Source organism: Bison bison, unplaced genomic scaffold (assembly GCF_000754665.1).
Source record: "Bison bison bison isolate TAMUID 2011002044 unplaced genomic scaffold, Bison_UMD1.0 scf7180017864160, whole genome shotgun sequence".
NCBI classification, from domain to species: domain Eukaryota; kingdom Metazoa; phylum Chordata; class Mammalia; order Artiodactyla; family Bovidae; genus Bison; species Bison bison.
In genome coordinates this window covers 6256106-6277057 of record NW_011494732.1, presented here as the reverse complement: position 1 = coordinate 6277057, position 20952 = coordinate 6256106, and the positions used below count along the sequence as shown (strand labels likewise).

Here is a 20952-nt window from a genome sequence, read left to right as displayed (position 1 = left end):
CCTAGGCCATCACAGAGCACCAGGCTGAGCTCCCTGTGCTACACAGCAGCCTCCCACCAGCTGTCTGCTTTACACGTGGTGGTGAATATAAGTCAGTCCCAATGTCCCGATTTGTCCCACCTTCCCCTTCCTTCTGTGTCCATGTGTCCATTCTGTCTCTATTCCTGCCCTTGCAAATAGGTTCACCTACCATTTTTTTAGATTCCACATATATATAAACATACTACCTGAAAAAGTTCTAATTCCCCTTGTATTTGCAAAAGGTTTTATCAAGTCACATTTGAATTCCAAGTGTTATAACTCACTCACCATATTTCATTTTGACCCTGTAACTGAGCTATAGTTCCAACTTCACAGTGGTTATAGGGGTGAATTCTCAAGGTTTGCAATGGCATTTAGTGGGGGCAGGACGGAGACCATTACTTTGACTTTATATACACTTGTCAAGTACTTGAAAAACGTAACTAGCACTGTTTCTACTTTTGCAATTTTAAATAAGTTCCATAATTTCTTTCATAACAGGTAAACTTACATTTCTTTCTTGAATTCTTCTATTTTTTGGTTCTCTACCGTCAGAAGCTCCTTTGATTTGTTCAGCTCTTCCACGTTTTTCAAGTTGTTTTCTTTAAGTGTATCCAACTTAAAGACCAAGAGAAAAAAACTTAATGAAATTATTTCATTTTCCAGTCACATGAGTGGATAGACAAATCATTCACAAAAATGTGCTTTAGACAGGTAAAATTAAAATCCTTTGCAAAAAAACAAATAAAAAGATCATCTGGGTGAAGAGATTACAAATGATCAGGTCTATTATAAACTGCAGCCTCCCCCATAGGTTAAGTCAGACATTCCCTATACACCTGGCCAAAAGGTCAAACTAAATTGCAACATAAAGCAAAAGGTCTCTTTCACTTTTATACAATTCCTAAAATTTATCACTGAGCTTGCTACTCATGTACGATGCATCTTAAAACATGCATTAGAAAATAAAAACATTAGAAATAAATTGCAAAGACATGACATGAAGGACTAATTTTTTGTAATGAAAACACATTCCTTCCCACAAGACTAGTAATTTAGGATATGATATTTTTCAATGTCAGTGCCAAATTTCAATTTATATAATCCTCATTATAAAAATTCCTGGGGTATTTGTAGATGGGAAAAATTTAATTATTCACCTGAACTTCAGTCTGAAAAGGGAAAGACCACATAGCGAGACTGAAAAGCACTTACTCACATTCAGTCCCATCACCTGCCCACGTGGGATGTGGCCAGCCTACGGCCTGGCCTCTGGTGGGAAAAGCAGACACATTACTGGAATCAGTGGGGACATGACCAACCTCAGGCTCTGGCAGGTGGCTGGAGTTCTAGGTGCGCAGCCCCCAAGGACGGGGAGCTTGTCATGGGTGACCCATCATACAGTGTGCGCTCCTGGTGCCATGCTGGCTTTCTAGGACTCGTATCGTTATCTCCTTCAGCCAGAGGTCATTCTGTCCTACCACATGCTACCGGTCAGGAGCCCTGGAAGTCAGGAGCCCTGGAAAGTGTCCTGCAAATTTTAACACCACCATCTTCCTTTTAATGCTCCCTAACATTCCAGATTCACGGAATGTTCAGTGGGACCAGAAAGTGATTCATCCAGTCTGTATTCTGGCTGTAGCGAGACACCAAGGGGTAAGTTATGGAAACAAGGGATTCTCCCTGAATCTACTTTCAAAGGTTAGGGACATTCCTTAAAATCTTATTTACTTTAGCTTCCAATCGATTACCATCTAAAATTTTTAATGCTTTTATGTTTTCAGCTTAAGTCTTGTTCTCTTAGGACCGTCAATTCAATCATAAATGTACTCTTTTCTACGTCAAGCTTTATTTCCCGTCTAATTATTTCAAAATGTTTATGCCATTATGGATTTCATTCCTTGCTCTGCTTCCCATGAGGAGGCCTGATCTTTACGACAGCTATTCAGTGTGCCTGTCTGGATCTTCCCTGGCTTTAACTTCTTAACATCTCACCTGACTGTCACTTTAAAAAGCATCTGAAGTTCTATAGAACTTCACATAACTATTTCGGCGAAGCAATCTGCTTTGGATTTACGTAACAGCTTTCCAAAGAAAGAAAGGGCTGGTATGGGGTGTGGGGAGGAGGGCGGGCAGGAATCAAAAGAGAGGTGCAAGGATGAGAGATGCTACTTTTGGACAGAATCAAAATTACCCTGATGCCACAAATCTGTCTGAGACCCAGAAGTGACTGATTCAAAATGAGATATAAGGGGAGGCAGTACCAAAACAGGCCAAGAAAAAGGCCTATGTCAAACTCAGGGCTGAGGGATGGAATCCGGTGGCTCAAAGTTGGGAGGCAGTTGGGAGAAAAAAAAATGCATGTGATTTAAGATAAAAAACACAAAAGCTAGAGAATGCCAGTGGTACCTCCTCTCAGTAGTTGTATCAGTAAACAAACTATCGCAGAAACCCACACTACCAGGGTTTTCCCCTCCTTTTTTAAAGGTTGATCTTACTAAATAGGTAATGAAGTAATACACTTTATTTCATAGGATCATCATCCTGGTGTACATGTGACTCCACTAACATAGATCAAACCTGTGTAAGGCCATACTTCAAAAAAAATAAGTAAATAAACCATCCTGAGTTAGTCATCAAGAATTCCATGAAGTCGATAGGCTGTCCTTTGTACAAAAAGCCATTTAAATCTGATTACTTCATTCTGCAGTTTTTCATTTGTTTGCTTGGAATCTTCCAAGGAGGCCAGTGTTTCAGTCTTCTCTTTGGTCATCTGTTCCATTATCTGCATGGCATCTTCAGCGGTTTGAGCAGCCTAAGTGTGAGAAAGCAGTGTGAGAAATGAGAGCACCCCTTATCAACCTGGGAGGGGGTGACTAACGCTCAGGCCACGAGGCTCAGGATCTGTGTGGTGAAGGGAATCACACAGAGATGGTGAGCCGGTAACCAACCCCATGCCAAGACAGACAGACCAAGACGAACAAGCAGAACAAAGTTACAGACACTTTCTGTGCCATTTTTCAACAAGCCAAACTCAAATATGCAATTTATGTATTTTCAGATCCCTATAAACCTGCGCCTTCTAAGTTCTGAATTCTACTGACAATGGTGCTCATCACTCTGACTTCTGTTTGAGAGAAATGTTCACTGATAAGAAAGCCTTACATCCTTCTGTGGCCAAATTTTTTCTCTTAATCATAGTTGAGAGATTGAAATATGGAATCTCAGTTGGAACTTTTCAAACAAAAATGGAAATTATTTGGGCGGTTACAGTGTTTAAGGCTCAAGTGTTTAACGAGAAGCACTGAATGACCAAGTCTATGAGAAGCTGTAGGCAATGAATACAAGCATGGCTGTGAATAAAAAAGATAATATACACATGGAAACAAATCCTTAGTTGATACAGTATTGAAAATAAAATCACAGAAGTGAATTAAAATCTTTTAAGGCATTAGATCACAATTTCATGTGATCTAATCCAGCTTCTGAGAATTCTGCCTCTACACCTTCCCAGTAGCTGGAGGGAAGATTTATGAAACAATTAAAGCCACATAGAAGATGCTAAGTTTTAACATGTGACCATTTTATCATTGTTCTTAAGCCTTTAAGAACTATGGTTGCCTTTCTCAGAAAAAATCTCCCTAAATTAAAAAACATTTATCCTTTTTATTCACAGTTTGCAATCTTTTCTAATAGAGAGAGATGACAACAATTAGACATTTGGTGAACACTTGCCCTTTCAGGTGGTAACAAACAGCTTGAGATACCTGACCAAGTGGTTAAATGGGGTGCATTTCCTTCTTTGGAAATGAAGGCACATTCCCTCAGCCACTACAGGGTTAGTGAACAGGGTGAAGGCCAGGGGCCCAATCCCTGAACCTCCCACTTTACCGTAAAGGACTGCAGGGTCTCGAGCTCTCTGATTTTTAGAGCGAGCTTGCTCTTGTCTTTCCTCAAAATACGGTTTTCGTTTTGAGACTCCAGGAGGTTGGCTGAGATGTGGCTGTTGGTTTTGGCCAGCTGGCTGATCTCTTTCTGGAGGAGGAAGTAGCTTTCGGCCAGCTTCTCCTTCTCCTTCAGGAGCTCGTCCTTTTTCAGCATCATCTCTCTTTTCTCGGCCAGGAGGTTCCTGTTGTCCTGCGTCGCCTTGGCCTGCTCAGCCAGGGTCACCTCGTGGTTCAGCTGCAGGTCGTCCAGCATCTTGGTGAGGTAGCCATGCAGTTCCTGCAGTTCCAACTTGGACTTGGACAAGGCAGCAAAGTCACTCTTCAGAGTCTCTATGTTGGTGGCCAAACGCGCCGTCTCTGCACTCAGGAGTTCCTTCTCCTTGATGATGTCAGCCACTTTCTGCTCCGAGTTGGTCTTATCTTGGACAAGCGTGTAGTTTTCAGACTGGAGCTCCTGGGTGCAGGTTCTCAGCTTCTCCACCTCCTGTTCCAGGAGCGCCACCTTCCCATGGAGTTTGTTGCTCTCGTACAAGGACGACTCTTTGTCCTGCGTCCTGGCTTCTTTCTCCAGCACGAGGGACTGTTGCATTGTGTGAATCTTCTCGTTTAACTTCTGACATTCTTCTTGCAGATTCAACCCGTCCCTTAACAAGATGTTCTTTTCAGAACAGCAGGCCTTGAGTTCAGCATTTAAACTCTCCTTGGCTTGCAATACGTCAGTGTGTTCTTTTTCTAGCATCTTTTTGGTGTTTTGGGCCTCTTTTAGCATCAGAGAGAGATCACACTTGGTGGCTGTGAGCTCTTGGTTTTCCTTTTCTCTCTCTTGAAGCTCTTTCTTCAGAGCATCGAGATTGCTGAGCAGTTTCATCTTCTCGTGCACAACGATTCTTCTGTTGGCTGACTCTTGATCATATTTCTTTTTAAGGTCTTCCATGGCCTTCATGGAGTTCTCTCTTTCTACCAGTAAATCCCCATTCCGCATCTCCAGTACCGATTTTTCTTTCAAGAGGTTATCCTGCTGCTTTTTGAGCTTAGTGATTTTCTGACAAACCAGCTCCTTCTCAGAAGTGAGGTATGTGATCTTCTCATTCAGGTTCATCTCGATGTGGGCGGACTCTTCCGAGTATTTGCTGAGTTTTTCAGTGATGAGCCTATTTTCATTTAGCAGTTCTTCTTTCTCGGCCAAGAGCCTTCTCTCGGAAGAGGTTAAGGTCTCTTTTTCGTGCAGAAGCTGGATGCACTCGGAGTCTGTGATCTCCCGGCTGGTCTTAATTTCTTCCAGCAGGTTTGTGAGGCTTGTGTTCGTGGCCTGCAGTTGCAGAATCTCCAGCTCAGCCTTCCTCAGTGCCTTACTGGCCTCCTCCAGCTGTGTGCGGAGCTCACCGGCTTCCGTGCTGAGCAGATGTTTGACCTGAAGGGCAGTCTCCAGACTGGTGTTCAGCTTTTCCTGATCTTGAAGCAGCATGTCCTTCTCGAACTGCAGGTCTTTGCTGCTCTGAAGAAGACGATCTCTTTCGACCTTTAGGGCTATACACATGTTGTCAAGACCTGATTGTTTCTCCAAAGTTGACTTTTTCTCTATTGTGAGATCCTCGATCTCCTGCACCAAGCTCTTCTGATCTTTGACCAGCTCCTCATAGGAGCTCTGAAGCTTCTGAATAATTTCATCTTTATCTTTAGCCAACGCGAGGTTTTCAGTGACCAGCTTCTTGATACGATTCTCCAGGCGATCTTTTTCTTCCCGATACTTCTGAGACTCGGCCATTAGAATACCTTTGCTGAACTGCAGTTCCTCTGCGAGTGCCTGCAAGCTTGCTTCAGAAGCCTGCAAAGACTCGTTTTCTGTATTTATCTTCAAGAGTTCCTCCTGCGCAATATTGATCTCTTTTAGTAATTTCTCTCTCTCCACAGCCAAAGCTGCTCTATCGAGTTGTTCTTGCTGATAAAGCTTTTCAGCGTCTTGCTTTTCTTCCCAGACTTTCTCCTTTTCTAAATTAAGGGTTTCATTTACTGACCAGAGCTTCTGTTGGTCCTCCTGAAGTAAAGTTATTTTGGCCTCCAACTCTACAAGTTTGGACAGAAGTGAACCTTTTTCTAACTTTAAAGCATTCCCCTCCTGGGCAAGAAGCTGCTTCTCTGATTTCAGACCCCTCAGCTCTTCTGACATTAGTTCAATTTCTCTTTTGGCTGATGTTAATAAGTAAGTTAGCGACTACAGAGACAAAAGATGGAAAGAATGGAAACAAAATGAAATCAAGCAGACAAATGCAAGCCCGAGTAACTTAACATAACCTAAGTCATAGAAGTTAAAAAAAAAAGTTTACGATAAATGTCATAGAAACTATCTGGATAACAGGGGAAAGAAACTAGATGAACAGAGCCCATAAAAGGATAATGCAAAGCAACTGTAGCTTTGCAAAACGCTGATAACTCTATTGGTTCATCTTTGAAACAACCTCTGAAGTACTCCTGACAGTTAACTAGAAGATACAAACAGTAGTTTGACATCAGGGCATGGGATTCTTTTCCTGCCGTTCCCAATTATCCAGTAATTTCTATCGTAGGAGAGATTCATAGAAGAATTTTTAAAAACACAATCCAAAGAACTACAAAAAGTATATTTTAACCAAAAAAGGGAAGAGGGAGGAGGTGTTACAAACTGTTGCCTTTCAAACTAACAGACCCTTACTAAAGAACCTGGCCTGAAACTGATTTAGTCCCAATGATACATGTAACTAAAATGCAGACTAATTTGCTAGGCTTTGATGACCAAAATAAATGGGCTTTTAAAAAAATGTACTGGTTTATAAAATAAACTGACCACAGTGTCTACCAGTGCTGTCCAGAACTTTCTGCCATGATGTAAAAGGATTTGATCTGCACTGTCCATTGTGGTAGCCACTAGCCACATGAGTGGCACATGCGACTGAGAAGGGGAATTTATAACTTGAACTAGTTAAAATTTAAATGGCCACATGCGTCCAGGGCCTACTGTACTGGATGGCATGGCATAGTTTGGCAATTAAATTAGGGAACACGGGAGCATCGTGGGCTCCATGAACTTCCTGAGATTTCAACCCAAAACGGCTTGAGTGTGTATATCAATTTTCCTGGGGAAAACATCTGAAGGATTCATCAGCTCTCAAAAGTGTTTGCTGAGCCCTTGCTGCTGACAAACACCGAGGTTCACAGAAAACAGATATTCAGACTACTTTGGAAGGGAAACAATTCTGGCATTTTAACCAAATCATCCTGATGAAAACAACAACAAACAAAATTAATGGGGCTTTACACAAACCTCTAGAATGCTGTGGTTTGGTCAGGCTACAGCATTTTAAGGGAAACATTAGAAAACTGGTGTCTACCAAGATAAAGGGAGCCTCAAAGTCCAAAATTCTGGAAATTATATCCAGTGTTAAATGTTTCATAAAACTGGAGATATTTCACAGGGGAAAGAGAAAGCCTTGATGGGCAGCATATAGCTTCCCTGGTAGCTGAGCTGGTAAAGAATCTGCCTGCAATGCAGGAGACCTGGGTTCGATCTCTGGGTTGGGAAGATCCCCTGGAGAAGGGAAAGGCTACCCACTCTAGTATTCTGGCCTGGAGAATTCCATGGACTGTATAGTCCATGGGGTTGCAAAGAATCGGACATGAATGAACATCTTTCACTTTCACACATGACGTATATTATGATGTGTTCCATTTAATTTAAAAGGGATCTGTTTTGCTGTTGTTCAGTCGCTGAGTCATGTCTGACTCTTGGTGACCCCATGAACTGTAGCACGCCAGGCTTCCCTGTCCTTCACTATCTCCTGGAGCTTGCTCAAACTCATGTCCATTGAGTTGGTGATGCCATCCAATCATCTCATCCTCTGTCACCCCCTTTTCCTTCTGCCCACAGTCATTCCCAGTATCAGGGATCTGTTTTAAGTCCTACATGTATTCTTCTGTATTTTATTCTACTCAACTCCTACATGTATATAAACATTTCTCTGATACATTAAAAACAATTAAAGACAATAATTTACTTTTCTTTGAGCAATTTAAATAGCAGTAAGAGGGTCAGAAAACATATTGGGACACTGACACGATCCTGACACCATAGAATAACATTCAATGTATCGAGTTCTACTCTACTCAGTAGTAGGATATTTTCTCACAGCCCTTCAGTCCAACCTCCTTGTTAATAAGCTTTCAGTGCTTTCCTGGGGACATACGAAAGCCGTCTCCAGAGGTCTCCCTTCTGATTTTTTCCTCTGTTCTTCCAACCAGGCTCCATTCCCTGCCCACCTGCCTCATGCATGGCCTCTGTCTCTTGCTTTTCTGCACGATGTCTCTCCTAACCCTGGTGCAAGGTGGCAGCAAGACGGCCAAGACTAGAGGGACATGCTTTTCTGCGACAGAGAGTCTATTATGAGCAGACGGACAGAGCTCAGGCAACAGAAGGCTCTTTGTGAAGCAGCGTAGGGGGTGATGGCTACACAGTGCATTCAGGGTGGAAAGACCTGTAGCCACCACCAACCCTGAGAAGGAAGAGCGCCTGGTACAAAACACTTGAAGCCACAGGAGACGTCATTCACCCTCCTGCCATGCGCTCTGAAGGCCACTGAACCCATTCCATGCGCTGCTGCTTTCTAAGCACCCTTACAACCTTGACACAGGATGCAGAGCTCACTATACTGGGGCACACAGTCCTCCCCACCACATACTCTGGCTCTGTCGGCTTGCTTCCCCAGCTCCTCCAGCTTCTGCAGCAGCTCGCGGTTCTCCTCCTGTGCGGCCTTCAGCCGCTCCTCTGTGTCCTGTAGCAGCTTGTGGAGGTTCTGCAGGACTTCTTCGTGCTTGGCTCTGCTCTCGGAACTGGCTTCCTCGTACCTGGCTTTCAGATCTTGACACTCGTTCCGGCTCATTTCCATCTTCTTTTCCTGCAGATACCCCATGTCAGAAGGAATTCACCTGGCCACAGCTGTCCTGCCAGCCACCCACTCTGCCCCTGCTGGCCACCAGTCCCACTGACTCTCTCTCTCCTTACCAGGTCTGACAGTTTTCTCAGCAGTTCTTTCTTTTCTTCCTCATGCTTTTTAGCTGCTTCTTTCTGACTCTGTTCAGCTTTGAGAGTTACTTCCCCAATACTTTTCTGCAGAAGGCTTGCGTTTTCATTAGCCTTGGTTAGTTTCAGCTGTAATTCTTCTACATTTCTAGAAGGAATTTCAAAATGAAGCGTCAGATTTTTCCAAGAGTACTTTAAATCCTGAGTTATACTTTAAAAGATAATATTGATAATAATTGGCTTAATGATGATAAATGTTATGAGCAATAACATCTAGAATAAAAAAAAAAAAAAAAACCTTGACTTGTCCAGAAGCATACTTTTTAACGACTGTGATGGTTATAATTACCTTAGAGTAACAACTACTCTTAGTGTGAACGTTTATTATTTTATGTCCAGCTCAGACGGTAACGAATCTGCCTCTAATGGAGGAGACCTGGGTTCGATCCCTGGGTCGAGAAGATCCTCTGGAGGAGGGCACGGCAACCCACTCCAGTATTCTTGTCTAGAGAATCCCATGGACAGAGGAGCCTGGCGGGCTACAGTCCATAGGGTCGCAAAGAGTCAAACACGACTGAGCACAGCACAGCACATAGATCAATGCAGAGAGATGAGCGAAAAGGAAACGTATTAAGTACTTAGAGGTTTCCAAATTTTAGCAGACTAGAATATTCAAGACTCATTTGGGTGCCGCTTCAGAATGCAGATATGAAAATAACAATAAATAATTTGAAGTTCTAGCTTAAAGATAACCTTGTGGTCCAATGAAGATGTATGAGGGCCATCAGCCTAGAGAGCAGGCTGTCTCATAGATCAGAGGAGGGAAACTTGGATGGAAACCCTGGATAAAACACCGACAGAAACGGAACTTCTCCAAGGCTCTGCGCCACAACCCCCTGTCAGCTGTGACTGCCTCGCGGCAAGTCTGACCAGAGCCAGGCAACCCAGGTCCAGTGCCCGTCACCCCCCACCGCTGAGCCGGGTGGGAGTGCTCGGCCGAATGCTTTTGTTGTTATTTTTTGGCCACACCTCACGCCATGTGGGATCTTAGGTCCTGGACCAGGGATCGAGCCTGTGCCCCCTGCGATGGAAGCGCATTAATGGGACAGTCTTAACCATTGGACCACCAGGGAAGCCCTCGCATGGCTGGATGTAAACATAACTGCCAGGTGTTACCACTTTCAGAATCAGAAGTCTAATGGTGCTAACATGTCTTCTAAAAAATGTGCCTTATAAAATAAACATTTGATTTTTATACAGCAGCCATTAACACAAATCAAAGCAACAAGACCCTCAGAATAAAGACAAGAACAGAGAGTTAGATGAAAGAAGCTTTAGCCCTGAAGAAGTACGGTGTAGTGATCAAGGGCAGCAAGGGCGCTGGGACCAGAACTTGCCTAGACTTGAAACCTCAGGGAAGTTGCCTAACCTCATTATGCCTCGATTTCTTTTTCTTTAATATGGGAACAATAATACACTCAGCTCGTGGGATTATCAGAAAAATATACTCTATACAAAGTGGTCAGCATACCATGTGGCATACGGTCAGCCCTTCATAATTGTTATCTATCGTTACACTGCAATAAGTTAAAAATATTTTAAACTGCCTGTAAAAGATGTTACTGCCTGGGACTTCCCTGGTGGTCCAGTTAAGGACCACTTCCCTGGTGGTCCTGGTGTGAGCTAAGACTCCATGCTCACAATGCAGGGGGTCTGGGTTCGATCCCTGGTCAGGGAACTAGATCCCACAAGCTACAACTAAGAGTCCACACGTCGCAATTAAGACCCAGCACAGCCAATTAATAAATTAAAAAAAATTTTTTTTTTTAAAGATGTTATTGCCATTGGTAAACTACTACCTTCCCCTTAGAAGGTTAAATAATTGATTCAAGGATACACTGAGACAATAAAGGATGAGAGACAGGCAACTTTTAAAACATAACTATCCTGAAGAGTTTGGCTCTCCTCCCATCTAGACCTTCCTTGAGAGCCTAACCTAAAGCAGGCGCTCTTATTAATACTCATACATACCTTTCTTTCAGACGTAGTTCGTCATTCATTTTTGTCAGCTGAGAAGAATTGTCTCCAGACATTTTCATTATTGCTGCAATGTCATTTTCCAGTTTTTCTTTCGCCTTTATCAGCTGCTCTTCCCTTTCATCTCTCTCTCTAAATTTTGCCTCCATATCTGAATATATATAGAGAGAGAAAAAAAAATAGAGCTGTTGTGTTATAATCAACAACAACATATTAACTACATTCTGTATGCCAAAACTTGCTCTGGGAATATCTGTACATAGCAATCCCTGCTCTCATGAAAATTATATTCTGGCAAAGAAGAGAGACAATGAACAAGAAAGAGAACAAATCATATATTAGAGAGTGGTAAGTGCTAAGAGGGGGAAAAGAATACAAGCAGAGACAGGAGCCAGGAAGGAAGCTGGGGAGTGTGAAATCTTAGAAAGAGCCTCTCTGAGATAGTGACATTTAAGTAAAACCCTAGGGGAAATGAGGGAAGAGAAATGCAGACAGAAGAAAAGCAGGTGCAAAGGCCCTGACGCAGGAACATGCTTCACAATCGAGTATCACCAAGGAGGCAGATACGGCTGCACTGGAAGGAACCTGGGGGAAAACAGCACAGGAGGTAATCAGAAAGGCAACAGGACCTGACGGGAGCTGAGGACCACAGCCTTTACTCTGAGCGAGATGGGTGCCACTGGGCCACCTTGAGCAGAGATGTGACATGAGCTGACTTAAAGTTGAAAGCATCTCTTTGGCTGCTATGCTAAGAGAAGACTGAAGGGGGCAAGAGCAGAAGTGGGCAGCCCAGGTGGCCAGCTGTTACTACAGCTCAGATTAAAGATGCTGGCTAGCTGGGATGAAGGGCAGCACTGGGAGTGGTGAGGTGTGGTGGATTCTGACTTGTTTGAAAGCAAGGCAGAGAGGATTTGCTGCGGTTTACAGACCTCCAACAAGATTTCATCACAAGAGAACACAATGAGCAGACTTTATGCTTGAACAGTAGATACATTGTAACCACACACTAAAACAATCTCAAATCCTAGGAAGCCTACTATATTTAACGTTTATAATAACCAGAGACGTGTTCTTACCTGTTAAATTTTCTCTCAACTTCTCCAGTTCGGAAGACAGTGCGTTAAACTGTTCCTCTTTTTGATGTAATTTATTTACAGTTTCTATTTGGGATTAAGTTAAAAGTTTAATACATCTCAGAGTTAATAGGCCACCTAAAGCTTGATTGTCTTATAATCAAATCAAATCAAAAGTTTGAGATTTGGGGTCACGGGAATACTTAAGAATCCCATTAGAAACCAAACCACTATATAATGAACCTAAAGAAGCAAGCAAGCAAGCAATTTTCTGTCTCCCCAGATCTGAAAATTAGGTAGGCACTGAACATCCATTCTCCAGGGATCTCTTGCCTCCTTCCACTTAAAACTCAATAGAGCTGCCAATGACTGAAGCTTAAGTAAGATGATACTTTACCCAAGTACATCTACATTTTAACATGCATCAAGCTTTAGGTCAAAAAGAAGAATTAATGGGAGTCAACCTGACCACCCAGAGTTCATTACTAGAAATATCGTGGACATGATCCATTCAAACATCTGTGTTGGGGGTTAGTGTTGAATATATGTGCATATAGTTCTGTATGAGCTTTCCTGGTGGTGCTAGTCATAAAGAATCTACCTGCCAAGGGGATGTAATTAATGAAAGTTCAACCCCTGAGTCAGGAAGATCCCGTGGAGTAGGAAATGGCACCCATAGGTTTGTATAAATGGAACCATGGAGTATATACTATTTTGTAACCTCCTGTTCTTACTCAATGTGTCTTGGGTATATTTGACAGGGGTGAGTTTTTTAATACAACTGGACTGTATATTTCTAGAAGGCAGGATAGATTCCAGGTGAAATGATTAGGCTGCAGAAGTGACAGCAGTTTGGGAAGGTAAGCTGTGTCTGGATGGTGATGTTGGCTCTTTCCAGTACTAAGAACATGTTGGGACTTCAGGATGGTGAGGAAAGGAGGCTGAAGGCATGGACTGAAGGCTGACACAGCTTGGTTGACTTGGTGATAGTATAAGAGAAGTGATGATGCCTTTCAATTTTTTCTTTTATGTGGAAATATTTTAATGTGTTAGACATATTGGCATCTAATAGTAGGTATAATGTAGAAGGGGATAAACTGAAAATAAACCCGTATACATTTCATACTGCTCACAAAAAAATAAAACGAATTAATTGGAATTTGAGGCTTTAAGAAGCCAAGGGAATGTAGTATTACTATGCACTGCAGGAACTTTATTTGAGCTGAAGACTGGCTCCCGCTTGAAGACATGACCTCCTCTAAAGTGCTCTTATGTTAGTGAGACGTACCTTGCATACTTCTCTGAAAAGAGACTGCCTCCTCTGAAGCATCAGCAAACTTTTCTTTCTAAAGAAAAACAATCAGACATTCAGAATAGACAGATCTCAAATTATAAAAAGTTTCAATAACTGTAACATTATTTTTTGTTGCTAGTTTTGTTTCATTAAAGCTAACTTATGCTTAAAACATGTAGGTGTCAATTACTACCATATGCGTACCATGCATGTGTGCACACGAGTGAACGAGGTTTGTGTCTGTGTGCCTGCCTGGGCATGCACATATGTCTGTATATGTGTATGGATATGCACACTTATGTCAGTACATGCACGTGTGCGTAGGTACATGTGGTGCCACGCGTATACTTTTTCTGCATGTTGCTACCCTCAAGTAGCAGAACTTCTCCAGAAATCTGCCTGAGACAGCAAACAGGGTTCAGAATTTTTTTTTAATATATTTTTTTGGAAGTTTAGTTGATTTATAATGCTATGTTAGTTTCAGGTGTACAGAAAAGTTATTCTGCTATATACACACAACTATCTATTCTTTTTCAAACTCTTTTATAGGTTATTACAAAACATTGAGTATAGCTCCCTGTGCTATACTAGGTCCTTGTTGGTTATCTATTTTTTATATAGTCATGTGTATACGACAATGATAAGCTCCTAACTTATCTCTTTCTCCCACCTTTCCACTTTGGTAACTGTAAGTTTGTTTTCTACGTCTGGGGATCTGAGTTCTTGCATGTTTTACATCTAAGAATAATTAGAACCTAGTATCTGGAAACTAGATCTGTGTCAACTACTTTACATTAAAAAGTCCATCGCTCACTCACTATCTTTTCTAAATATGACAGGAGGGCAGGATAAAACCCCTCTCCTGAGATGAATTCTGAGCTAGAGACACCAAGTGAATTTTTAAATGAATATTTGATTTAAAAAATGGGCTCACAAACCACAAGCCCATCAAAGCCCACAGGTTGTCCACCTGCGTTATTCCCAAGGCCAGACTTCAGGAGGCATGTTTTCTCTTCAGAGGACACAGAGAAATACTCTAACTTGAAAAACAAACAGTAAGACATCCTGAAAGTTTGGGGAGGAGGGCAGAGAAATGGCACGACACCCCAAATGCATTTTCTTAAAGGACACTATATTAAAAAATGGTAATCTCCAGGCCAACTTTTCTCAAAATGTACCTGAAATACTATGCATCAAAACTGGGGGTTCGTCAGAACTCTCTACAATGATAGTGTTGGTCAGTTGGCAGCCACTGGCCACGTGGAGTTATCAAGCCCTTAAAATGTGACTAGCACAATGGAGGAACTGAATTTTCTGTATTTTTAAAAATATTTATTTGGCTGCACCAGGTCTTAGTCGCAGCATGCAAACTCTTAGTTGGAACACATGGGATCCAGTTCCCTGATCAGGGATCAAACCTGGGCCCTCTGCATTAGGAATGTGGAGTCTTAGCCACTGGACCACGAGGAAAGTCTTGAATTTTATATTTTATTAAATTTTAATTAATTCAAATTTATAGAGCCAAGTGGATGGTAGCTATCATAATGAATAGTGCAGTTAACTACATATTAACATTTTAAAAAGTAGAAATATGTAATATTGGCATTTAAATCAAAAAAATATCAAAACACCTTTATCCCACCACTGCTATTAGCACAGAGGTATAAAAAGTGGAAAGCAAGAAGGCACATGAAGACCTCCCATTCCAGCATTCTTGCCTAGAGCATCCCATGGACAGAGGAGCCTGGTGGGCTACGGTCCATGGGGTCACAGAGAGTCGGACACGACCGAGCACACACAAACATCACTGCCTTGCTAACGGAGGGTGCCTGTGACCCAGGGAGCTTGCCAGCTTTGCTGTCTCAGGGCAGGGAGGACAAGGCACAGGGCAAGAGCTACACATGAAACCTAACATAACTTGGAAGGCCCCCGTGTTTAGTGAAACTAAGTGGTCAGCAACATGTCAAAACGTCAATGCATTACCAGAGGCAAAGGACAGATTTTAAAAAAAGCAATACTTACCTTTATTGCTAGTTTGGGTTTGATCCAATTCCCCTGATTATCAGCCAATCAATACTTTGCAAAAGAAAGGAAATAGGTGCCATACTTCTTTCTTTATAGAAATTTTCGTGTGTTTTTTTTAAACAGGAATGATTCAAATTGGCCAGAAACCCTGAGATTCAGATTCCTGACAGGTACTTACCAAAGTCTGCAGTTCTTTTTCCAAAGCCTCTTTCACTCGACTGACTTCACTCAAGTTTTCCTGAAGGTTATTAAGCATTAGCTCTTTTCCCTGCAGCTCTTTGGTGATGCTACTAGCCTATCAGACAGAGTTACATGGTACAGAAGCCAATGGACCAAAGGAAACAAAAAGGAATGAGAAAGAAAACATAAGACAAATATGAAAAAAATGTATGAGAAACAAACACAACCAAACAAAACTGAAAGGAATAAAGGCATGGGTAAAAGTCATTTTAGTGTTGTTGCTTTTAGTTCTAAGAAGCCAATGACTTGTCACACAACCAGAGCTAGATAAGACTGTCCACGGCTATTTTTAAATAATCAAAACACAGTATTTTTCTATACCTAAATCTGGACTATCAGCACGATCTAAAACAGAAAATATAGATGTTTACTGTATTTTTTTTTTTTCTTTTTTGTGGCACACAGGCCTAGCTGCCCCAGAACATTTCGGATTCAAGTACCCAGATCAGGGATCGAACTCATGTCTCCTGCATTGGCAGGTAGATTCTTAACCACTGGACCACCCAGGAAGTCCCAGCAGCTTACTTTCTAAATGAGACGGTTGAGCAGTTTCACTTTCTGGATTTTTAAAGACCGTAAGATAGGAATGGTAGTAGATTCATGTGACTGTATTTCATTTTCTGTATTTTGTACATGCTTGAAGTTTTTCAACATGTAAAACAAAACTTTAAACATGTACTAGACAACAGCCATCAGAAAAATTGGCTTTCACTGAATCTTCATGTAAAAAAGTAGACCAACCATTAGCTACATATTCTTTATTAATTTAATTTCTGTGTTTGGATTGGTAGTTTAAAACCAAATGAGGAGACTGGAGAAAAATTTTCTGGGCTTGTCATCCTCGGCTAAGGTTACTTAGCAATCTTTGCCATTCGTCTGTCCTCACCTCTCCCCATTTAACCATCACAACCCTTCCTTCTTTGCCAATAGAGCAGCTTCTCCCACAAAAAGCTCAGAACATTCAGCATCAGTGCCAGTGCCTGAGCTAGTGGCAGGAGGACTGGGAAAGAGGATTCCTTCCTCGAACAACAGTTAAAAATGACTATGACATTTAACAAGGCTAGTTAGTAAGAAATGTAGCTGGCAAAGGTTTCTTATCATTTCCTATGCCTTGGTCAAAAGCACACTTGTCCAGTGTATCCTCCAAAGAGCAAGGAATAGACCTTGCTCTCACTGGGACGTAGGAAAAAACCCCAATGAGAATAAGTAGCAATGTGGAGGGATCCGGGCTCTTAACCTTCATTTTGCTGTGACTCTTATTGATCATAGCATGTTAATTTACAAGAGTCAAGTGCACTCAGAGTTCACATTCTGTTTTACCTGTGACTCTTGTTATTTAGTCACTAAGTCAGGTCTGACTCTTTTGCGACCCCATGGACTATAGCCCACCAGGCTCCTCTGTCCCTGGGATTTTCCAGGCAAGAATAAGGGGGTGGGTTGCCATTTCCTTCCACAGGGGATCTACCTGACCCAAGGACTGAACCCATGTCTCTTGTGTTGGGAGATGCATTCTTTACCACTGAGCCACCTGGGAAGCCTCCATATGACTCAACAGACAGGCAATGGGTAAGGATGAGATTATCTTTTAAGCTTCTTATATATTAAATTCATTTACCTCAACACCATCATTTTGGGGAGTTCTCTATTTTCAAAAGAGTTTATAGACTGGAATCAAGCTGAAACAAGAGATCACAGCAAGTCCAGAGATAAAGTATCAGGTTGGTCAAAAAGTTAGTTCAAGTTTTTCCGTAAGATGTTAATGGAAAGACAAGAATGAACTGTTTGGCCAACCCAATAATAAAGTATTCTGATACGAGGAAACCAGAATCTATCCACACCCCTGAGTCATTATTTTCTCTAATCTCCTCAGATGAAACCATACTCAAGATGCTCAGAAGATACTCCACTCATATGGGAAATTAGGTCAGCACCAGTTTTAACTAAGTCAGGAGTTTGAAGGATGAATGACCTCAACTGAAAAATAAGGTACAACGCAAGATAAGAAATGGAGGGGAAAAAAAAAGACAGAGGATGTTGCTACAAACCTTGCTGCTTTCAGCATCCTTTTCAATCTCTAAGTTTTTAATCTGTTTCTCAGCTGCCTCAAGCTGCTGTCTGAGGTTCTCGATTTCCAATTTACCTTCGGAGCTGGCTTTCTGAAGCGCATCAAGGTCTGAGAGCTTTTCTTCGGCAGCCTTGAGCTGTGATGTAAAATGATCAATAACCTTGGTTTGCTCATTGCATTTGGCTTGTAGCACCTCTAGCTCCTTTACCTTTAGCTCGGCTTCCTGCAGTTTGTTTAAGGTGTCCTCCATTTCCACTAGGTGCTGCTCTTCCGCTTTGTCCAACTTCGACTGGATGGCTTCCAGACTGTTCTCCTTCTCTTTAATGACCTGCATCAGCTTAGCCCTTAGGGCTTCGAGCTCTTTCGTGTGAGCAGACCTTTCTGAGTCTTGCTTGTTCTGCAGATTTTCTATTTCCTGCTGGTAGTCCAGTCTCATTTTCTCTATCTGCGTTTTTAACTCGGCGAATTCGGCTGTCTCAGTGCCGACCCCCTTGCTGAAGGACACCTTCAGCTCCTCCATGGCCTGCTGGTGGGACGCGATGGCTGTCTCCAGCTTAGACTTCCACAGGGCGATCACGTCTGAATTCTCCTTGTTGGCATGGTCGAGCTTGCTTTTCAGGGACTCATTCTCTTTGGAAAGCTTCTCTGTGGCGGCCTGCAAAACCTTTAACTCCTTCTGATGCATTTCTTCCCGGGCTCCAAAATGCTCCTTCAGAGAAGCGACTTCTTTCTGGTGGTCACTATGGGTGGCTTCTAACTTCTCCTGCAAAGCGCTGATCTCTTGCAAGAGGGACAGTGACATGTCCACATCCCCAGCTGGCTTATTGGACTCCAGCCGCCTCCGCAGCTCAGCTACCTCCTGCACTCGCAATGCGAGGTCTTTTTCGAGTTCCATGATGCGGGACTTTTCTGACACCGTGGCCACCTAGTTAGCAGCAGTCAAGGAGAAAGAAGAGACCATTTAAAGGATGAATCACTGATGATTTTCTCTAACCTTGGAGATCTTTAGGGACTACCCCATCTCAGGCACCAGTCAAGCCACCGAGAATGTCTATGTGTCAATCCAGGCCTGACTGTGGCTTAAGCCTGGTTCTAGACACTCCAATTCAAAATATAGTCCAATTACAGCCTTTGGCAAACTTTTCACCATTTTGAGATGCTAAAGGAAAATAAAACTGAATTTTATTGAGCTTAACTCACCCCCCAAATAACTCTTTTCCCTCTAAAGAACTTTAAATCAAGAAGAGTACCCATTAACTATAGTTAGTTAATATAAACAGCACCTTTCAAAGTTCTTATATATTTGCCTTCTGGAAAAAGAATCTTTGTTTTGCCTACTCTACCCAAGGGGTATAAACGCTTCTCTATCTGTTGGCAGTGACTTTACGGAAGTGTGCTGTCCAGTTAGCGGCCATGAGCCACATACAGCTACTCAGCACTTGAAACGAGGCTGTGAAAGTCACATATACATCAAATAATGACGACTTGGGGAAAAACAGAATGTATCTTGTTAACAATTTCTTATGCTGATTATATGATGAAATGATAATAGTTTGGATATATTGGTTTAAATAAAATGTTATTAATTTCACCTGTTCCTTTTAACCTATGCATGTTAATGTGGGTACCAGAAATTTTTAAATTATAAAACATCTGTGGCTCATGTCATAATTCTATTGGGTAGCACTGGCATAAAATTACCTGGGAAATGTTTCAGTGAATACCACAACAACTGGAGAAAAAAAGCCTCAAGTGGATAAAGAAGAACAAATTGACTAGACTTTTTTTTAAGAAAGGACAAGGAAAAAATGGTTACTTACCTGCAATGATACGTAAGAATCTTACACAGAATCCCTCCCCCTTTTAGAGTTTGTAATTGTTCACCGTCTTGCGTACATGTGTTGCTGCCCTAACCCAGTGGTTCTCTGACCTTAGTGTGTGCATGAGTCACCAGGGATGTGCGTTCGCAGGCCCACACACGCTGATTCTACCTGAGCTTGGGGACAGAACCTGGGAATCTACTGTTATTTAAACTTGTACCCCAGGATGAGGAAAACCATCTTCCTAACCTGCGTCCTTTTATTCTTAGGAAGCTATTTCTCTCTGTTGTCTGATAGACAATCAGTTCGGTGCATAAAAAATGTGGGAAATGGTAGCTTCGGGCATAAAAATTATTTATTGGGCTAACCTGGGAAATAGAAGGGGATCTTGAATGATTTCAAGACATCAGTGAGTCCCAAATTCCACAGATCAAATGTCCTGCAGGGTGAAGGCTCGTTCCCTCACTGCCTTTAACAGGACAGGAGGCAATGGATGTATGCGTCCTTCAGCCCCTTGGCCCAAACACAGGCTGTGAGGTGGATAAAGACTAAAGGGTTGACCATGAACAAGAAAATAAAGCACTTGGGACTCCCAAGACTGCATGATCAAGTCACTGGACATTTCAGAGCTGGCTGTAATTGTGTTTCAGGATTGTAGGTATTTGAAAGATGGTAATTCATTGACTTAGCTTTTCCTGGGGTGGAGGTGGGGAGGTGAGGACTCGGAGAGCTTGTTACCACAAAATAAGGTACATTATTAAACTCCATTGCTACGATGTCTGTAATACAAATAAATTGAACCCAACAGGGCACTAATTCTTAATCAGTCACAACAAAACAGTCAAATTAAGGAAATGCCAAGTAAAAAATGAGGGAAAATAATAATTTGATTGTGGAGCATTTTCACAGCACTTCTATTTTTTATTTCCCCAAATCTGCCCCAGGGCGAAACTATCTGTGTCTGCCTTTCCCACCATAAAAGTCAGGTTACTGTTTCTTATTCTTGCTAATGTCTCTACAGCACCAAGCACACTGTTTATAAACTGGGCTTACTGGCTTAGAGAAATTTTATAGCACTTCCCAAAAAGGAATGTGGGTGATGGGAAATTTATATGGGTCAGTAGTTAGTTCCATACTTGGCAGACCGAGAGTGAGGATCAACAGGACTGTTACAGAAAGGCAACAGTTTGAATCTGAAATACTTGAATAAATCGTGCTGTGAATGGATGCTTTCTTATCCACAGAAAATTTAAAAAAAAAAATTGTTTGCTGACAAAGCTGTATAGGAGAGCACTTCAGAAGTTAAAAAAAAAAAAAAAAAAAACCCTTGCTTCAGTAGCCAGCCACACCACAGGGGCTCAGTCTCCCTATCAGTCCCTT

General features: G+C 42.1%; 1 protein-coding gene across 9 annotated transcripts in view; it reads right to left on the bottom strand.

Moving 5' to 3' along the window:
* Positions 1 to 20952, bottom strand: part of CLIP1 (CAP-GLY domain containing linker protein 1) — a 118005-nt gene that overhangs the window by 32223 nt on the left and 64830 nt on the right. For all 9 annotated transcript variants that reach the window (XM_010841319.1, XM_010841322.1, XM_010841326.1 and 6 more), the window contains 9 exons: positions 17733 to 18677; positions 15626 to 15742; positions 13417 to 13474; positions 12132 to 12215; positions 11050 to 11206; positions 9001 to 9166; positions 8678 to 8893; positions 2720 to 2836; positions 533 to 639 (listed from right to left, as the gene is read on the bottom strand). In XM_010841319.1, the coding sequence (XP_010839621.1) occupies positions 533 to 639; positions 2720 to 2836; positions 8678 to 8893; positions 9001 to 9166; positions 11050 to 11206; positions 12132 to 12215; positions 13417 to 13474; positions 15626 to 15742; positions 17733 to 18677 (1967 nt within the window). The remainder of the gene's footprint in view (positions 1 to 532; positions 640 to 2719; positions 2837 to 8677; positions 8894 to 9000; positions 9167 to 11049; positions 11207 to 12131; positions 12216 to 13416; positions 13475 to 15625; positions 15743 to 17732; positions 18678 to 20952) is intronic.